This window comes from Arachis hypogaea, chromosome 9 (genome assembly GCF_003086295.3).
Source record: "Arachis hypogaea cultivar Tifrunner chromosome 9, arahy.Tifrunner.gnm2.J5K5, whole genome shotgun sequence".
Lineage (NCBI taxonomy): Eukaryota > Viridiplantae > Streptophyta > Magnoliopsida > Fabales > Fabaceae > Arachis > Arachis hypogaea.
Genome location: NC_092044.1, coordinates 4,700,181 through 4,717,729, shown reverse-complemented (window position 1 = coordinate 4,717,729; position 17,549 = coordinate 4,700,181). Strand labels below are relative to the sequence as shown.

General features: G+C 32.7%; 1 protein-coding gene and 1 long non-coding RNA gene across 3 annotated transcripts; both read right to left on the bottom strand.

Moving 5' to 3' along the window:
* Window positions 1-3,716: 3,716 nt before the first annotated feature.
* Window positions 3,717-5,160, bottom strand: LOC140174935 (uncharacterized). Its single transcript, XR_011865081.1, has 2 exons — window positions 4,881-5,160; window positions 3,717-4,125 (listed from the first exon to the last, which is right to left on the bottom strand). It is a non-coding gene; the product is annotated as an uncharacterized lncRNA (long non-coding RNA).
* Window positions 5,161-8,960: 3,800 nt separating this feature from the next.
* On the bottom strand, window positions 8,961-12,559 carry LOC112710045 (FBD-associated F-box protein At5g60610). 2 transcript variants are annotated; one of them, XM_025762123.3, is made up of 5 exons: window positions 12,317-12,559; window positions 10,874-12,147; window positions 10,588-10,773; window positions 10,160-10,380; window positions 8,961-9,315 (listed from the first exon to the last, which is right to left on the bottom strand). In XM_025762123.3, exons 2-5 carry the CDS (start codon window positions 12,119-12,121, stop codon window positions 9,267-9,269), a joined length of 1,704 nt encoding a protein of 567 aa, XP_025617908.1. In that variant the 5' UTR covers window positions 12,122-12,147; window positions 12,317-12,559; the 3' UTR covers window positions 8,961-9,266. The 2 variants fall into 2 exon arrangements, with proteins under 2 accessions (XP_025617908.1, XP_025617910.1); XM_025762125.3 differs by having other exon boundaries at window positions 10,874-12,137; window positions 12,317-12,485.
* Between the last annotated feature and the right edge of the window lie 4,990 nt (window positions 12,560-17,549).

Below are 17,549 nucleotides of genomic sequence, written 5' to 3'. Positions count from 1 at the left end.
TGCCGGGGACCTAGAAATCAAGACTGTACGATGGCAGAAGACAATGCTGAGGACGAACACATAGCTTTCGATTCGGAACTCAAGAAGAAGAGCAACATAACGACGAGCGAGCGCTAGTCATACTTTCCCAAGTTAATAAAGGGATAGGTGCACCTAGAGATACGCACACTTTAAACCCGAAAGGACACATGATAAGCTCATAAGTACACTGACCTAAAACATCCGGGTTAAGAGATCTCACAGAGATCATCAGACTTGTCCATGGACATCAAATTCTACTGGAACTACTCGAGCAGGAGCTAGAACGACAACGAGAATATGAAAGAGCCCTAAAAGGGGATGTTTGACGACGAAAGGAGCTAGAAGAAAAGCTCCTGAAATTGGAGTTCGACTTTAAAGGTCAGATAGCCCGAGCTGACCGAGAAAAAATACTTCTGATTGGTGAAGATCCATTCATAAAAGAAATCATGCGGGCTAAAGTACCTAGAAATTTTAAGATCTAGGACATAGATTTTTCTGATGGAACCACCAATCCAAGGTATCATCTGAGAAATTTCAAAAGCTGCATGTAATTGGCATATTAGATGCATCAGATGCAACTCATTGTAAAGCTTTTCCTACTACATTAACCGAAGCGGCCGTAAAATGATTTAATAGTTTATCACCTATATCGGTTATGTGCTTTGATGATTTGGTAAGAAGCTTCCTTACCCGATTTTTCATCCAAAAGGATAAGGTCAGGCATGTGCCAAGCCTCTTAGGAGTAAAACAAGAAGTTGAAAAGTCCCTCTAAGTTTATATGAATACAGTTCAAATACAGATAATTAATTCAACATTATTGGGTCCTTACTACCCACTTCTGAAACTATCGATCTCTGGTCTCGGCCAAAATCTGTGTGTAGGTCGTCACGAATGGTCGTACATCAACTTAATGATGTCAGAAATCTCCCGTTTGAGCATTGAGATTTAGTACAAACCTAACAGAGAAAAAACCTAACATTAACAAACACATAGAAACGCATCAAGTTAAGATTAACAAACGTAAAATTAAAAAATTGTATGTACTCACACCTACATGCCATCGGCCTAAATCCTTAGTCGGATGACCGACTGTGGTGGAGGGGCATCCTGCTAGAGGCACAGGAGGAATGATGCACCGCTAGATCGGCAGGGGGCATAGCAAAAGGAGGCACGTAGAGTTTGGGACCATAATAAATTGCTGGTCTGCTGGACCCACCTATGACGTTACAAGAGTCGACGGGGTAGTCGGGATAGAAGGCGATGATTGGGTAGTCCTTGGAAATTTGTTGGAAGCCCGCCATCTACCACGACCACATGACTCACTCGACTGACGTCTGCTACCTGTCTTCATGTCTGCACAGCGTATATATTACTTACACTAATCAAAACACAGTTAAATTCACTAACTCTAAACATATTAATACACTCAATACAGTAAATATATTAATAACATACCAAACACCAATGAATAATAACATAAGAAAAAACTCAAGAAATAACAAATAATTGTAACAATATGAGACAAGATATGAATAACAAATAACCTAAAATACTTAAAATAAAAATTTTAAGGAGGAACCAATTCATGCTATAATTAATACAAATATCTATAAATCCTAAACATAATTTTAAGACTTTTGAAAACATAGTTTTAATTTTTCAATTTCACTCGAAATCTTGTAAAAATTTTGATAGAGTTTTTCCTAAAATTCGAATTTTTCCACCCTTCAAGGATTCCATCCAAACTAAATATCCATCAAAACCAACATACAAAGGTTGAATAGAATCCTAAACCCTAACTTATTCAAACAAACTAATTATTCAAACCAATGAAATTTACGTCAAAAATTAAATAAAATTTTTTTCTCATAGCTCATGATTTTTCAATCTAACAAAAACAAGTAAAAACAAAACACAAATAATATAACAATTAACACACACAAATATACAAATCAAGCATGATTTCTGAACCAATATTCTCAAACATCCTTATTCCTAAAATAATGTATTAACACTCTAACTAACTCAGAATCATTCAGCAGCGATAACCCTCACTAATCAAATTTCTAACACTAATAGAATAATAAACTAACAGGTAATACACTAACAATTAAAGAAATTTTGTTTCTAATTTTAAAATATATGTCATAGAGATGGAGAGTCAGGATGTACTTGAATCTGGAGCGGCGGCGGTGCTGGAGCAACGCCAAAGGGGTTGGGTAGAGAGAAAAATGGAGAAGCAGTGAGAGAGCAGGGCTAGCGACGGCAGGGTTGGAGTGGCGGCAAAAGGGGTTGTGCTGGGTAGAGAGAAATGGAGATAGAAAAGGGTTTGAGAGAGAGAGGGGGTTTGAAAGATGTAGGGGGAGAGGGTTTGCGCTCTCAATTTGAGACCTGATTACTGTTGAATTTACCGTCAGATGTGTTTTATCAAAATGCAACGTTTAACTAAAATGTGTTACCGTCGGAATAATTCAACGGTAAATCCGACAAAAAATTTCACACCTATTCCATACCTTTTCCCTCCAAATATTACCCACGAATTTACCGTCGGATAAGTGAATCCATCGGTAACAATTTGACGTAACAAATTTCACAACAAATTCCTCCATAAACCCGTCGGTAACTCGAGACGCTAAATCCGACGGTACTTAACATTTTTCTTATAGTGCCGGGCTCATGACTAGTCCAGCAGAAACGACGAAAGTTCAGTCCTGAAATAGCAGAAGTTATAGAAGAACAAATCCAGGCACTGCTAGAAGTTGACTTTATAAGAAAGGTAAAATATCCATTATGGCTTGCGAACATAGTACTCGTGAAGAAATAAAACGGGAAGTGGAAGATGTGCGTTGACTACACCGACCTTAACAAAGCTTGCTCCAATGACCCTTATCCACTTTTCAGTATCGATGCTCTGGTAAATTTGGCCTCAGGCTACAAATACTTATTTTTTATGTACGCATATTTGGGATACAATTAAATCCCGATGTATAAGCTGGATCAAAAGAATACCTCTTTCATTAACAAATTACTGCTATGTGATAATGTCCTTTGTATTAAAAAATGTTAAAGTCGCTTATCAAATATTAATAAATAAAGTGTTCTTATCTCACTTCAAAAAATTAATAGAACTCTACGTACATGATATGATTGATTTTAGATTTTAGGTTTTTGACCCTATTATTATGCAATTTTTGTAAATTCGATCATATTTTTATGTAAAAATTATGAAATTTTATAATAAAAATAGGTTGATGAAAAAATTTGACAACATATTATAATAAATATAATGGCAATTTTAAAATAATAAGATTCTAAAATTGTGATGGTTATTATGGTGGTTTTAATAAAAAATACTGTATTTTTTTAAATTATGACAATTTTTTTATTTTTTTTACTATTATTGGCATTTTTGAAAATTGTGGCAGTTTAAAATTACTATTATATATGAAGAATAATGATAACTGTTATTTTAACTAATTTAAAATAGCTATTTAAGAGCCATTTTAAACCAACTAAAAAATTGCCATTTTAATAAAAACTGTGGTATAATTTTAAAAAATCAGCGTAATAATCAAATGACGCTTAAAATTATGGCAATTTTTTTACCGCTGTTAAAGATAATAATGACAATTAAAATTACGTAAAATCTTAAAAAAAAAAGTATTTTAACCAGAATTTTTTATAATGCTAGGAGATTACTTATTAATTTTACCCTGATTTATATTGAAACCTTTCAATGGAGAACAAACGTACAATAATCGAAATAATGACCTATAGGTATATTATATTGTGAATATTATATTCACAATAATCTACTTAAAATAGCACTGCCTATAATATAAACTTTTCAGAGACATTAATAATAATTACACATAAAAGTTGCCTTCTACGTATAATGTTCAAAGCTGCAATAACATACAGCGACCACTAATAATAACAAAACGAACAAGAAGTAACGAATTACAATTAATTAACCAAGTAATAGATGATCTTTATTCTTTGATTAACAGTAATACTATAATCTCTGCTGCTGTGTAAGCTTATTCCTTTAATTTCAATAGCTAGTAGCTACATAGCTCCCACTTCCACGTATGCATGTACGACCTTCAACAAAAATATTGAAAAGATGAATAATAATTTTAGTATCTTCTCATCATGCTTAATAATGATGAGCTAATTAATAAAATTTAAAAAACAGCTATATATATATATATATATATATATAACAATGCTAGGAAACAACTTTATATAAGCCAAGAATCAGTCAAATGGTAAATCAGAGGCATCGGTGACTTTAACCGGATGTTGCTACTGATAGGCACACAGATGTTTCTTTTTCTTGTAAATTGGATGGTTTTGGATATGATTTCTATGTTTCATGTGTTACGCATTAATAAAACATAATTAATTATATAGAACTAACTAATGAATGATCAAAGCATCTGTTCCGTGATTCTCTCCTATCACTAGCATATCTTCCCTCATGTTTTGAACGTGGTCAACAATAATTTAAAAAATAAATTAAATTATAAATTAATAAAACTAATTATAATTAATTATGTTATTCCATTCTTGACTGATTATTAGTTGGTTCCATATACTTTTCTCCATATATATATATATATATATATATATATATATATATATATATATATATATATATATATATATATGTAGAAAGTTAAAGCAAAGTTTTGTAGGAGAAAAGTTTGCAGTACAAGAAAGTAGCGGTGAATAATAAAATAAAAACAGTTAATGAATAGTCAACATAATTAGATGTATAGGTATTATTTTTTTTTTAATTAGCTGATATCATTTAATGGAAGTAATGCAAGAAGATATATATACACTTTAAGTACCTGTTTCCTAGTGATCATGGACTTCATGTTCATCTTAGGTTGTAGGCCATGTCTCCAGGTTTTGCTGGTGGTGGCTGCTGCTGCGGCTGTGGCGGCGGATTTGAGTTCGTTTTTCCAATCGTGTAGCCCAAGTTTCCAGTTTGTGGTGGTGGTGGCTGCTGCTGCTGCCGCCGACCTGAGTTCCCTCTTGGAATCTCGTAGGCCATGTGATCAGCAGTGTTCATTGTTTGTTTTTGTTGTTGTTATTGGTTTTTGTTCTTGCTAGGTGTTGGGTTAGCTTGGAAATCTATTGTTATGGCATCTTAATTTATAGATGTTATGTGATTCATGCATGCATATTCTACGTAAATTAGGGTACATTTACATATGATATCAGCGTCTCAACATTTGTAATCTTTACATGAAATTTAACTTGTAATAATATTATATTGTGAGATTGTTGTATTCTTATTAACTGTATAGTTCAGATGCGTTCTTGAGAAAACTAATTAATTAGGGAAACTCATGGTAGCTAAGAGAGGCGTGTAAGGTAATTACTTTTATTTTTTATTTTTTTGTTGAAAGAGATTACTGGTTTTTCATGTTGATGGACATTGCATGAGAAATGCTACTGCATTTCGATGGACATTGCAGGGAAATGATGAAATGCTCTTCGATCTCCATTTTTATTTTTTATTTTTTAATTATAAGAAAATCGATGACAATAATAATTAATAACTCGATGAGTAATTTGTAAAAGAATTTCAGTATCATTTGCGCCAACAATTCGAGGAACTAAGCCAACCCATGCGTGCGTGTTTGAAGTTTGAATGGCGAATTGTGAAGACATTTATTTACAGTACCGCATATGGGAAATGAGTTAGTTGGGTATGAATTAAAGAAGATGGATATAGATACATGTATAGACTATAGAGATCAACATTATATTATTTTATTTCTAATTCCTCTAAGTAGATAACAGCCGTGCAAGTCATGTGAATAATGGGCTATATTCAAGCTCATTAAACATAAAAAAAAAAGCACTTCTATAAAGATATTTAAAATCATTTTTTTGAATGTTTTTTATTAATTAAAATTTAATACATATAATCGATTAAATTATATTATTTTTGTCAAAATTAAATAGGATAAATTAATTTGACCGAAAAATTAATCTAAATTAATATTTTTTTATACAAAATGACTACAATAATTTTATTATAAAAATGACTAAAATATTTTTATTATATATATTTTTTAATTTTAAAAACCTTAAATTTTAACCCTATAACAACACAGAGAAAAGAAGAAGATAGATCAAAATTTAGAATTCTCACTATATATATATATATATATATATATATATATATATATATATATATATATATATATATATAATAAGAATATTTTAATTATTTTTTATAATAGGAATATTGTAATTATTTTTTATAAAAAATATTAATTTAGACCGATTCAATACGTAATTTATCGATTTTTTAGTCAAATCAATTTATTTGATATAATTTTAATAAAAACAACATACTTTAATGAATTATATGTATTGAATTTTAATTATCTAAAAATATCTTAAAAAAAATATGACGTTGTTATTGTGTTGGACATTATTCATGGGATAGGATATGACGTTGTTATTGTGTTGGACATTATTCATGGAATAGGATATCTCTAATAAAGCATTAGAAGAAGAATTAGTATTGTACCTATGTTTTCTGATTCACTCTCATTTTCTGCTCTAGAACCCGAATTGGCAGCAATTTTTTCATTATTCTATTTTTTCTGATCATCTTGCACACTCATTTTGAGAAACTATCAAAAAGCCAAGTAGGTGGAGATTTTTCTTCGGTTGAGCTGGAATAGAACCATCCTGAGGTTGGTTAGGATTGAAGGAAGCTCTCTTTTTAGTTAAACGCCTACCGACTTGATCTGTCTTAATCCATTCATCAATTCTATCTTTCTTGATATTGTTTTGAGCAGAATCATCAATAAAAAATTGGCAGTTCTTAGATTCATGCCCCAATTTTGCACAATAAATACAGAACACACTTTATACATTCATAGCGTACTCCAATTTCCAGTATTTTCTGATTAGGATCAAGCAATTTCAGTGTATCCTCACTCTTTTATCACCATTCCACTTTAGTCTTCATTATGTGTGTATCTTTGCCTCTAACTTCTAATAGAGCAACATCTTCAATTTGACTAAGTCTCCCACCCAATTTTCGACCAATCTCAAGCGTTTTATATTGTTCAGGCAATCCCCAAAATTGTGCCCATACAAGAAAAGAAGATATGTGATTATCCTCCATGTTTATTGACTGCTTCCATCTGCGAACATGAATAACAAAACTCTTGAATAACCAAGTCGAACCCCTTTCAATTCTAGTCAAATCAGAGTCATTCTGAAAGAAAAATTGAAACTGGTTCCTGGATTTTTCGACTACTCTAAATTCTGAGTTATTCCATATTGCATAGAGAGCTCCTTTCGTAGTACCTACGAAAAAGATCCGATCTGAAAAAATTCTTTCGGACAGACTCCGTATGCATGCTTGAATTCCTTAAAAACATCTTCATAAGTTAAAACGATCAAATCATCCTCCTGATCACTATCAATTATATGAGGGATCTGAGTCTCTGTTTTGTTGCTCATGTGTAGAGAAAATCAGAATTGGTATTTAATGATTCAGAGAGAAATAAAATATATGGAATAAGTGAATTAGAAAACGAAATGAATTAAAAGAAGAATGAATTGGAGAGAAAACGAAAATTAGGGAGCTAAATGGAAAAGAAATTAAGAGAAAAAAGTAGAAGATGGAAAAAACTTTGATGAAGAAAAGACAAAGAAAGGTATAACCATGAAAGCGGCGCAATAAAATCCTAACAGAGCGTGAACGGGCGCTAGACGAGGAGTACGTACTCCCCGCAATGTGTCATGGGAGTCAAAGATTATTGTAAATAGACCCCAGTGATATTAACCAAAACTTAAAATAGCATTTTTATATTTAACAATAAAAAATAAACAAAGTTATATTACCGATAAAATGTATTATTTTTTTATTAATATTTGACTAATTTTAATTTCTAAAGCTTAAATGCTAAATATTAAATATTAATAGTACAAAAATAAAATATTAATTTATATTAATAAAAGATTACTTCCTTAATATTTTTCTAAAAGCTAATTATAAAATAGAGTATTATTTTTGAATTGTCAACCACAACATTAAATTCGAAACAAGTAAGATTAATACTAACGAAGGACATATTTGCTAATGCCATGGTTTTGAAAACCGGACCGGACCGGCCGGTTCAACCGGAAAAACCGGGAACCGGTCAGTTAACCGGTCCGAGTAAACTCAAAAACCGACTAGCAAAAAATCGGTCGAACTGGCCGATTTTTTAACGGTTTTTTAACGGTTTTTTATTAAATTAATATATTTAAAATTTTATTTAGCTTTTTTAATAATTTTATTTAATATTTAATTAAACCGGTTGAACCCCGGTTGAACCTCGGTCGAACCATTGAACCATTGAATCAGTAACCTCACCGGTTCATTGACCGGTCCGGTTCTCGCAACCTTGGCTAATGCCACAAGATTTAGAATCTTGATAAGTAAAAGTAATTAAACTCGGAGCATTAATCCATGCATTCTCCAAATTAGAACACCAAGCAACCTTTAAAACTTTAAGTTGCACCACTGGAAAGATGCATATCTCTAGATAGAACGAATTTCGTTAATTTCAGTTTCTCAAGGCCATAAAATGTATGGAAAAGTTCAAGAAACCACATGCTTGTGAGAATCAAATTGTTTGGGTATTGAAAGCCTAGATATTTTACATTTGAACACGTACATGTGTTCCTATTAGCGGTTCTATTGTTAAGAGTAATTCACCAAGTAAAAAAATATAAAATGAGAAGACATATAATCTAATTTAACTTGAAGGCATCAACTTAGTAAGTCTCTCGTCTTATTAATTTAATATAGTAATTAAATTGAAAAAAAGGTTTGATATATAATAATTTAGCTAATTAAATCAAAACCCTTCAATAATTGGAAAGTATATATATAATCCAAATTAGAATTAAGGAGAACTAAAAAGACAACAATATCATATACTAGATAAGCACAGTTTGTCACTACATAGTTTTCAAGAGCTGAAACATTCTCGCCATCATAGTAGTAAAAATTTGTCACTACTTTCCACCATCTCAGTCTAATATGCAAAATTATTATGCTAATTTTTCTGCTTTTAGTCATAGTAGTAGAATATTAGGGATGCAACAACCACAAGCAATGATTCATAATAGGTCTTCCATTGCAGTTGGACCTGGTATCTTCATAATGTATTGTTGGGAAACCAAATCATGAATCCTCAATGCAGCATGAATTAGTTGACGCTGGGACCGGCGTTGATGCCGCCACCGGACAGAGAAGTACTGCCGCCAAAAGAGATGAGTTTAGGTGAAAATATAAATCCAAGCCAAGCAAATAAATAACCACCAGGCAATGTTGTAGCATTGCATGAATTACAAATATATAGCTTTTAATTCTATCATCACGTTTAAGTTTAAGTATACGTTTCTTGCTTTAACAGGTCTAGGGAATAACAAACCTCAAAGAGAGATCGAATTGACTATCCATGTGGTAATTTTCTAATGTATGATTGATATAAATGGATGAAAATATTGTTAGATTTTATTATCATATACTAGGATTATTATAGTTTCTGTTGACAAGTATTTGAGTTAATTAATATATTTATTTACTTATTTATTATATTAATTGTAAGGATTGGTGGTTAGGTGAAGTAAAACTCTTACTTTTACTTTATTAACATTAATTTTTAAATATAATTTTTTTAAAATTATAGCATATGATAAATTAAAATAAGGCATGATTTGATAAAGCTTTTTAAGAAGATATTTATACTTGTAAATACATCATTTTTTTACATGATAAATTAAAACCGATTGTGTATGTGTTTGCAGTTTTAAAAAGTTAAAAGTTTTGAAAGCACGTAAGAATATTTTGTGAAGGAAAATTAATTTATACTTATTCAAAATATTAAAAAGTCTAATAAAAAATGTTCAAATGTAAAGTTCCATTCAGAATCAAAATTTTTTCTCATTTTATGAAATTTAGATATGAATGTTAAAGCAGAACATATCAATTACTTTCAACTGGTTCATCAACAGTTCAACACAAAGAAGACAAGAAAACAAAAACGACATAATAAATTGCAGTTGTAATTTTATATATTTAAAACTGAAGTTGTCTTACTGTAATGAGTCCCACTCTAACTCAAAGTTAAGCCGCAAAGCCCGGAAAGAAAAATTTATTGGCAATGAATCCAAGAGTGCTTCACAATCACTGAGGTTCTCATATTTCTCAGGATAGCTTCTGACTTTGACATCTTTCAAATCATGCCACCAACATTTCATTTGACTTGAACTGCAGCATCTCTCTTCCTCGTTGTGGCACCTTAGCTTCTCCAATAGTAGCTGTTGTTGATTTGGCCAATTCACAACTAGAATTAGAGAGGTGAAGGGGGTGGGAGAGTAGTGTTTTTTAAGTGTAAAACTAGTTTTTAAAATTTAAAAATCAGAATTTTTTAAAAAGTTGGCTATATAGAATTGGTTCATAAACTTTCTCAAACCACTGAAAGACAATCAAATCAGGAGTTAAGGGGCAATGAATCAATGACAAACCTTAAGGAATATTCTGCTGCAAAGTCTCACGTTCAAAGAAATAATAGCAGGACGGAAGCTCCAAAACAAATCATTGATAAGAAGCACACACAACTCTTCAGTTTCTTCAGCTACCGATAACCTCAATTGTTTGATCCTTGGCAAAGGGACTTGAACATTTTGTAGTACATCTTCATTGAACACAATCTGCTCATCCAAAATACAATTCCAACACAAATGACATCAAAGTTCTCCATGTAAACTTTTATTTTAGCGACTAAAACATAATTTGGTAATGTACACTTACAGATGAACCTCTCATGATTCCAAGATACAAGGATACCATAACATTTCTTGGTGCCATGTTCTGAAAAAATGCTCTAAGCCTTTTCAAATCCATTCGAGATACTAGTCGGAAGCCCAAATCAAAATCCACCTGATTTGAACAATTCACAAAAGATATAGCTGCTGGCATGTGGCTGGATTTTCCAGAATATCTACATGACTCTAAATTCGGCGCATCGATCTTAGCTTCCTTCAACTCTAAGCAATCCTCGAAGGACAAAACCTTGAGCCGAGAACTGGAGATCATTAGGCTCTCAGATGTAACAGAACCACTTAATTCCAACGTCTCAAGCAAAGGAAACTTGTCAAAAAGTTCACGCAACCATTGGTTAGAGACGAAAACAGAACTCACAGCCTCTAAAATAAACACCTTCAAATTTCTGCACTTGTCTATACTGATATCACAAGGGAACTCTAATTTGTCATTACCAAGTTCAAGATACTCTAGACTCGGTACATCAACATGAATTTCACGAAATCCAGAAAACTTAGCAGACTTTAGCTTAGGCAAATCATGTACTTTTACAATTTCCAATCCAACACAGTGCTCCAATACTAAGTCCTCAATCATAGGACAACCAGAAATGAGATCTTCAAGCGCTTGTTCAGGTCCCAAATAAACATAAACTAAGGACAATATCCGCAACATAGGGAACCTAATTCTGTGATTTACAATCAATTTGTCTGCTCTAATCTTCCCTGACAACACTAATTCAGTTAATGACTTGGCTTTCAGTACATCTGGTGGCAAGTAGTAATAATTATCAACCGCGTGAGAGTCAAACTCACATCCAAAGAAACAGTCAGCAAGTTGAAGTTCAAGCTTTAGCACCTGAATACTGCTACTTTCACCTACTATCTTCATCCACCGGTCGACGAGATGTGGCATGAACCGAGGATGGAAGAACATCATACTCAGGTTAAATTCTTTGATGGCAAAGCCGTGGTGGTGGAACCTAACAAGTGTCCTGTCCACAGAGTTGAAGAACCTGTTCACTTTCCTCCTGTTGTCTTGTATCTTCAGGGGATTTTTTCTATCCTTCAAGTGCACGTGCACACATCGAGAGCCGTCGAAGACCAAGATGGGAAATGAGGACCATGTTTCATGCCACGCCTTGGACAAAACACTGGTCCTTGCAGCATCTTCGTAAGGCAACCTTGAAAGAATGTCATGGAGGATTATCTTTGGCAGATCAGAAATTTTGTCCATTTCCTTAATAAAATCTCTGAGCTCCCCTAACAGAAACAATTACTAAGGATTAAATAATGTTCTACAATTACATTCAATAATTCTATGCTAATAACTTTCATCATAATAGAAGAGAAGGGTCATTGATATATTGAAATGAAAAGTTGTAGTGGGATGCAAGTGTATGAAAAAGCTGTTTGAGTGTAAAATGCATACCAGTGTGTTCAAGAATTGCTGAGACTGAGATCGTTGATGTGCATTGAGATTTTGGTAAAGTGTGGAAAACCTATCTCATCAAGATCTTCATCAGCTATGAATTATTGAATATATTTTTCAAGCAACTATCTTTCTTTCTTCCCTGCCAGTGCCTTGTCATGTCAAATATGACTCATCAAATATTTCAGGTTAAGGTTTAAAGAACTTTCTCCCGTTTGAAAGTTGTGTAGCATGTAAAACAGTAAAAGGAAGGAGCGGGAGGAGATAGTGGAATTTAGGGGTACACATGAGCCGGCTAGTCCAAATATCCGGCCCTCACTCGAATATTTTAGAATTAATTTGGTGTGATTTTATTGAGTATAGAATTGGGTAAGAATTTTAAAAATAGATTCGATCATTATTTAGAGTTGGGTCCGGATTAAGACAAACTCCGTTTCACCCATTCTATGTGCATCTTAGGACTACTAAAAAGGTATATATGTTTTAAATTAATTCTATTATTATGTTATATTAATTATAATATTATTGTTTTGTTTTTAATCACATTTGTTAAATTATGAAATAAATAAAAAAAGCATGAAATTTGAATTTATGAACAAATTCAAGTTCAAGTATGGTTATTAACTTTTCTGCAACAAGTATTTTTTCTTCTTTATAAATGAGTGCATCATAAATTTTTGACATAACATTTATCAAGACTCAGATTTCACCCAATAGATACCTCATTTTAGTGTGGCCCGAAAGTAGTATGATTTTACCTGGTCTAGAATCGGGTAAGGGTCTTAAAAGTAGACCCGATCATTATTTAGGGTCGGATTCGGGTCATGGTGAACCCGATTTCTCCCGACCCATGTGCACCCTTAATAGATTAATCAAAACTTAAAATAGTATTTTTATATTTAACAATAAGAAATAAACTATGTTATATTACTAATAAAATCTATTTTTTATTAATATTTGACTAATTCTAAATTCTAAATCTTAATTTCTAAATACTAATAGTACAAAGAATTAATCTCCACATACAAATGTTTTTGTTATACATGTCTTACAAATTCATATACTTATTTATACCTAAAATGTGCCTCTTCTGGCACGTCTAGTCCACATGCTTCTTAACAGATTTTTCAATCAACGCGCAAGAATATACAACTTCTATTTTTGAAAGGATTTTATTTCCTTTTTCAAATTTCTTCTGCGTTTTCTTGCCTTTTCTCTTCGATCTCTTTCATGCGTTTCTCTCTGTATTCTCTTTCTTCCTTTTTCTCGATTTCCATTGTTTCTGAAATTAAGCTCTGAAATCGTTTTGAAGATAATGGATGATTCAACTTTAGATTGTCAGATGAACCAGAACGAAGTGGATTTTGAATTTGAATCCAATGAAGTGTCTGAGGTGTGGTTTAATTCCAGTTAATATTTTTGTTAGTAGTTTATGATTGTGGAGCCGAATAATGTTGTGAACATTGCCTGTAAAATTTGCTATTCATTGTTTGTAGTTTGAATTGAACGTAACGTACTAGTTCTGATGAATTTTCTGCATTTTATATCAGACTTTCAGGTGTAAATCGGGAATATTTGGGTGTACCTTAAGAAAGTTTGGGTATATTTACAATCTATGACTTTTCATCTAATTGAGGGCGAATTATCTTATTCTTTTAGTTGAATTGTTTTAGTTTCTGTTTGATGATGATTCATTAATATGATTTTTGTTATTTTTGATAATGGTTTTATAGTTGTATTTGCATTCTATAGTTTAAGCCTGTTTTAACATGGTGTATTTTGGACTTTGTTTTGGTATATTTTGCAGCCCCTCTGTGATATTAATGAACAGTTTGTTCTCAAAGTTGGGATGACTTTTAACACCCTTAAAGATGTTGTAAAATTCTATAAAGATTATTCGAAAGCTACAGGTTTTTCTACAAGAGTTCGGAGCACAAATAAGAAAAGAAACAAAATTAAGAATTAATTGATTACATGTAGCAGAGAGGGAAAATGGAAATCGCAAATATCTTCGACGGAGAAGACAAACCCCTCAGCAGGATTAAATTGTCCCGCAAGAATTTATATACACATATTGAAGGACATCGGTTTTTGGATCATTTCCAAGGTTGTGTTACGTCATTCACATCTTTGTTGTGCAAATCAAACAGAGATGCTTAAACAGCACATGGAACTAAGTATGTCCGTGCGTCGTACAATAGAGAATAATGAGAAAGTCAGTATCAGACCAAGCAAAACTTACCAATCATTTGTGGCAGTAGCCGGAGGTCACCGAGAGTTAAATTTTATAAAAAAAGACGTGAGAAATTACACTACAAGAGAAGTGCGGAATGTTTCGAAACTAGAAAGTGCAAAAGAATTCGGAAAATACTTATTAAGAATGAAAGAAAAGCTTAGAATTTCTTTTTCGAGCTCGAACTCGAGGACGATCAGTCGATTAAGCTTGCTTTTTGGACGGACGCAAGGAGCAGGGCTGCCTGTGAGTATTTTGAAGATGTTATTTCATTCGACACCACCTACAATGCAAACATGTAATATGTTGTTCTGGTTGATGATGTTGAATTAATGTTGTTTTATAAATCTGCTGCAGAGGTGTATATTGGATGTTTTTGGATATAGACAGTTATTATTTGGGTGTATTTAACGATTTTAATTCTGCTTTGTCGTAATCTGTTTCAGGTATAATGTAGTTTTTGGTTCTTTTGTCGAGATGAATCACCATGGCCAGTCAACACTTTTGGGATGCGCTTTGATGAAAAACGAAGATATTCAATCATTCTAATGGTTATTTGAATGTTGGCTTCATTGCATGGGACGAAATGCTCCAAAAGGGATTCTCACCGATCAATGCGCATCAATGCAAAGGGCTATCGAGATTTGTATGCCCACAATAATTTATCATTGGTGTATTTAGAACATCATGAAGAAGATTCCAAGCAAATTAAACCGCTACTAGGGAAACCTAAAAATTGAACAAGAAATGACCCAAGTTGTTTGGAACTCTCATACCAAAAAATCATTTGATAGGAATTGGAATGATTTTATAACGAACTATGGTCTTGTGGACAACAAGTGACTTTCAAGTAACGTCTTTTAAAATCTGCAGCAAAGGTGTAAATTGCATATTTTTGGGTGTATTATAGTCTGATTTAGGTATTTTTTGTAGAGCTTTACGAAGGCTGTCATATATAGATTCCAATTTATCTCGATCACCACTTTTGGACCGGGATGAGAAGCACATAAAAGAGTGAGAGCATGCATGTGTTTTTTAACAAGTTCATTACGCGGAATATCTCACTTATCTAATTCGTCAAACAATACGATAATTGCCTCGGAAGCAGGAACTAAAGAGAGAGAGAATCGGATGCTGCAGATTTTCACACCATCATACCGTGTGCAACAAAATCCTCAATAGAAGCTCAGTTTCAACAGGTTTACATTCACCATAAGTTCAGGGAAGTCAAAGCACAATTCAGAGGTAAGGTGAATCGAATCACAAGATCAACGAACTCTGCTCTAGGCTATTCGATATACCAAGTTGTAGAACAAGTTTCCAACTCAACATTCAACAAGTTTGCAGTTACATATAAATCGGTAGCAGCCCAAGTGAAATGCCAGTGCTTATTATTCGAGTCAAGAGGGATATTGTGCCATCACTCCCTAAGCGTGTTAAGCTTTGAACGAGTAAATAGAGTGTCACCGAGATACATATTGAAACGATGGAGCAAGAATATAAAGAGGAGACACACACACACATATGAAGAGCGGCCACGACAAGCCACTGTTGGAGCCAAGAAGCAAGAGGTTTGACGAATTGGTGTTTCGTTTGCAAAATATATGCGAATTTGCATCAGAATCGGAAGAGCTTACCGTCATTCTGCACCGCACCTATGATAACGTCGTGGTTGAGATGTAAGAACTAAAAGCCAAAAGGAAGGAGATATGTTCGTTATCTCACGAAGATGCTAACTTGGAATCCGTTAACGAGCTTCAAAGCTCTCCAAGGGTGAGAACAAGAGGACGTCCCAAAAATAGACTAAGTTCAAAGTTGGACAAACAGATTGCAAATGGCTTAAAGAAAAAGAAAACGAAAGCTCTAAGCAAGATAAAAGTGATATTCTTTAAATAGGGGGTAATTGAGTTTTTTTTTTTGTTAATAGTTTTGCTAATATGTGCGTGAGTTTATTTTTTCCAGTTGAACATTTTTTATGGCGGATCAGTGGTGCAACTAAATTCCAGCCAATATCATGGACATGTTATGAATTATCAGTTCAGAGATCCAACAGTAGGGGATAGATTTTTGGGTGTATAATGACAGTATTTTGGTGTAACGATCAAATTTTTTGGGTGTATTTTTGCATTCTCTTGTTTTTGACATTTTCCTTTTTTTATATTTTTCAGATGCTGCTGTTTGTGTTGGTAATTAGTGTCTTGTTTATATTTGTTTGTTTTAAATTTATAATACATATACAATCAAATCCTAAAGAGGTTAACAATTCAAATTTCTGAATTTCTATTACTCTTGGTTGGTTTTTCCATGAAAATATGTGAAGACTCAATTTGGGTGTATACCGATTATATTTGGGTGTATTATTATTAAAGTAATTCGGCGTATTAGCACGTTTGGTGTTGTTTTCCTTGATTTTTTTCAACCTGTAATTAACAGCTTTTGAATACAGCACAGACAGTTTATTTATGCAAAAACAATTTATAATAAGATTAGATTAAATATTCACAAACTTTACAAAAATTGTTCAAACTATTCCAAGACTACACAACATTCAAACTAATTACTGTCAATATCATCTGAATTTATTTGACAATATAGACTTAACAACACTGCAGAAGGCTTGGACAATCTTATTGCTTCGCTTTCCCTAATAGCTGTATCTCTCTCGATTCATCTCATGAAATAAAATCCGCGAAGCATATTCAACTCTAAAGTGGTCCACCTCCGCCTACAGTTCAAAAAAAGTATTTTTTTAATGAACTCCGTTAATTTAGTAAAGTAATAGAGAGTTATATAGTTTTAAACATAATTACCTATATCCAATTGTCCCAGTTATATTTCCCCTTTTTAATATTTTGAGACTCGATTATTTCAAGTCATTTCATTACATAAATAGCACAATCATAGCTGAAAACCAAAAATAAATTAGCAAATTAAAATAGGACAGCAAGAAAAAACACAATTTTCAGAGAGAAAGATTTATACTCTATTTTTTTACTTAAA

Coding starts and splice junctions, on each gene's coding strand:
- LOC112710045 (XM_025762123.3), bottom strand. CDS start 12,121: ATGGACAAAATTTCTGATCTGCCAAAGATAATCCTCCATGACATTCTT. Junction 10,774..10,873: donor GAATCATGAGAGGTTCATCT/GTAAGTGTACAT, acceptor TTGGATGAGCAG/ATTGTGTTCAATGAAGATGT. Junction 10,381..10,587: donor GCAGCAGAATATTCCTTAAG/GTTTGTCATTGA, acceptor AATCAACAACAG/CTACTATTGGAGAAGCTAAG.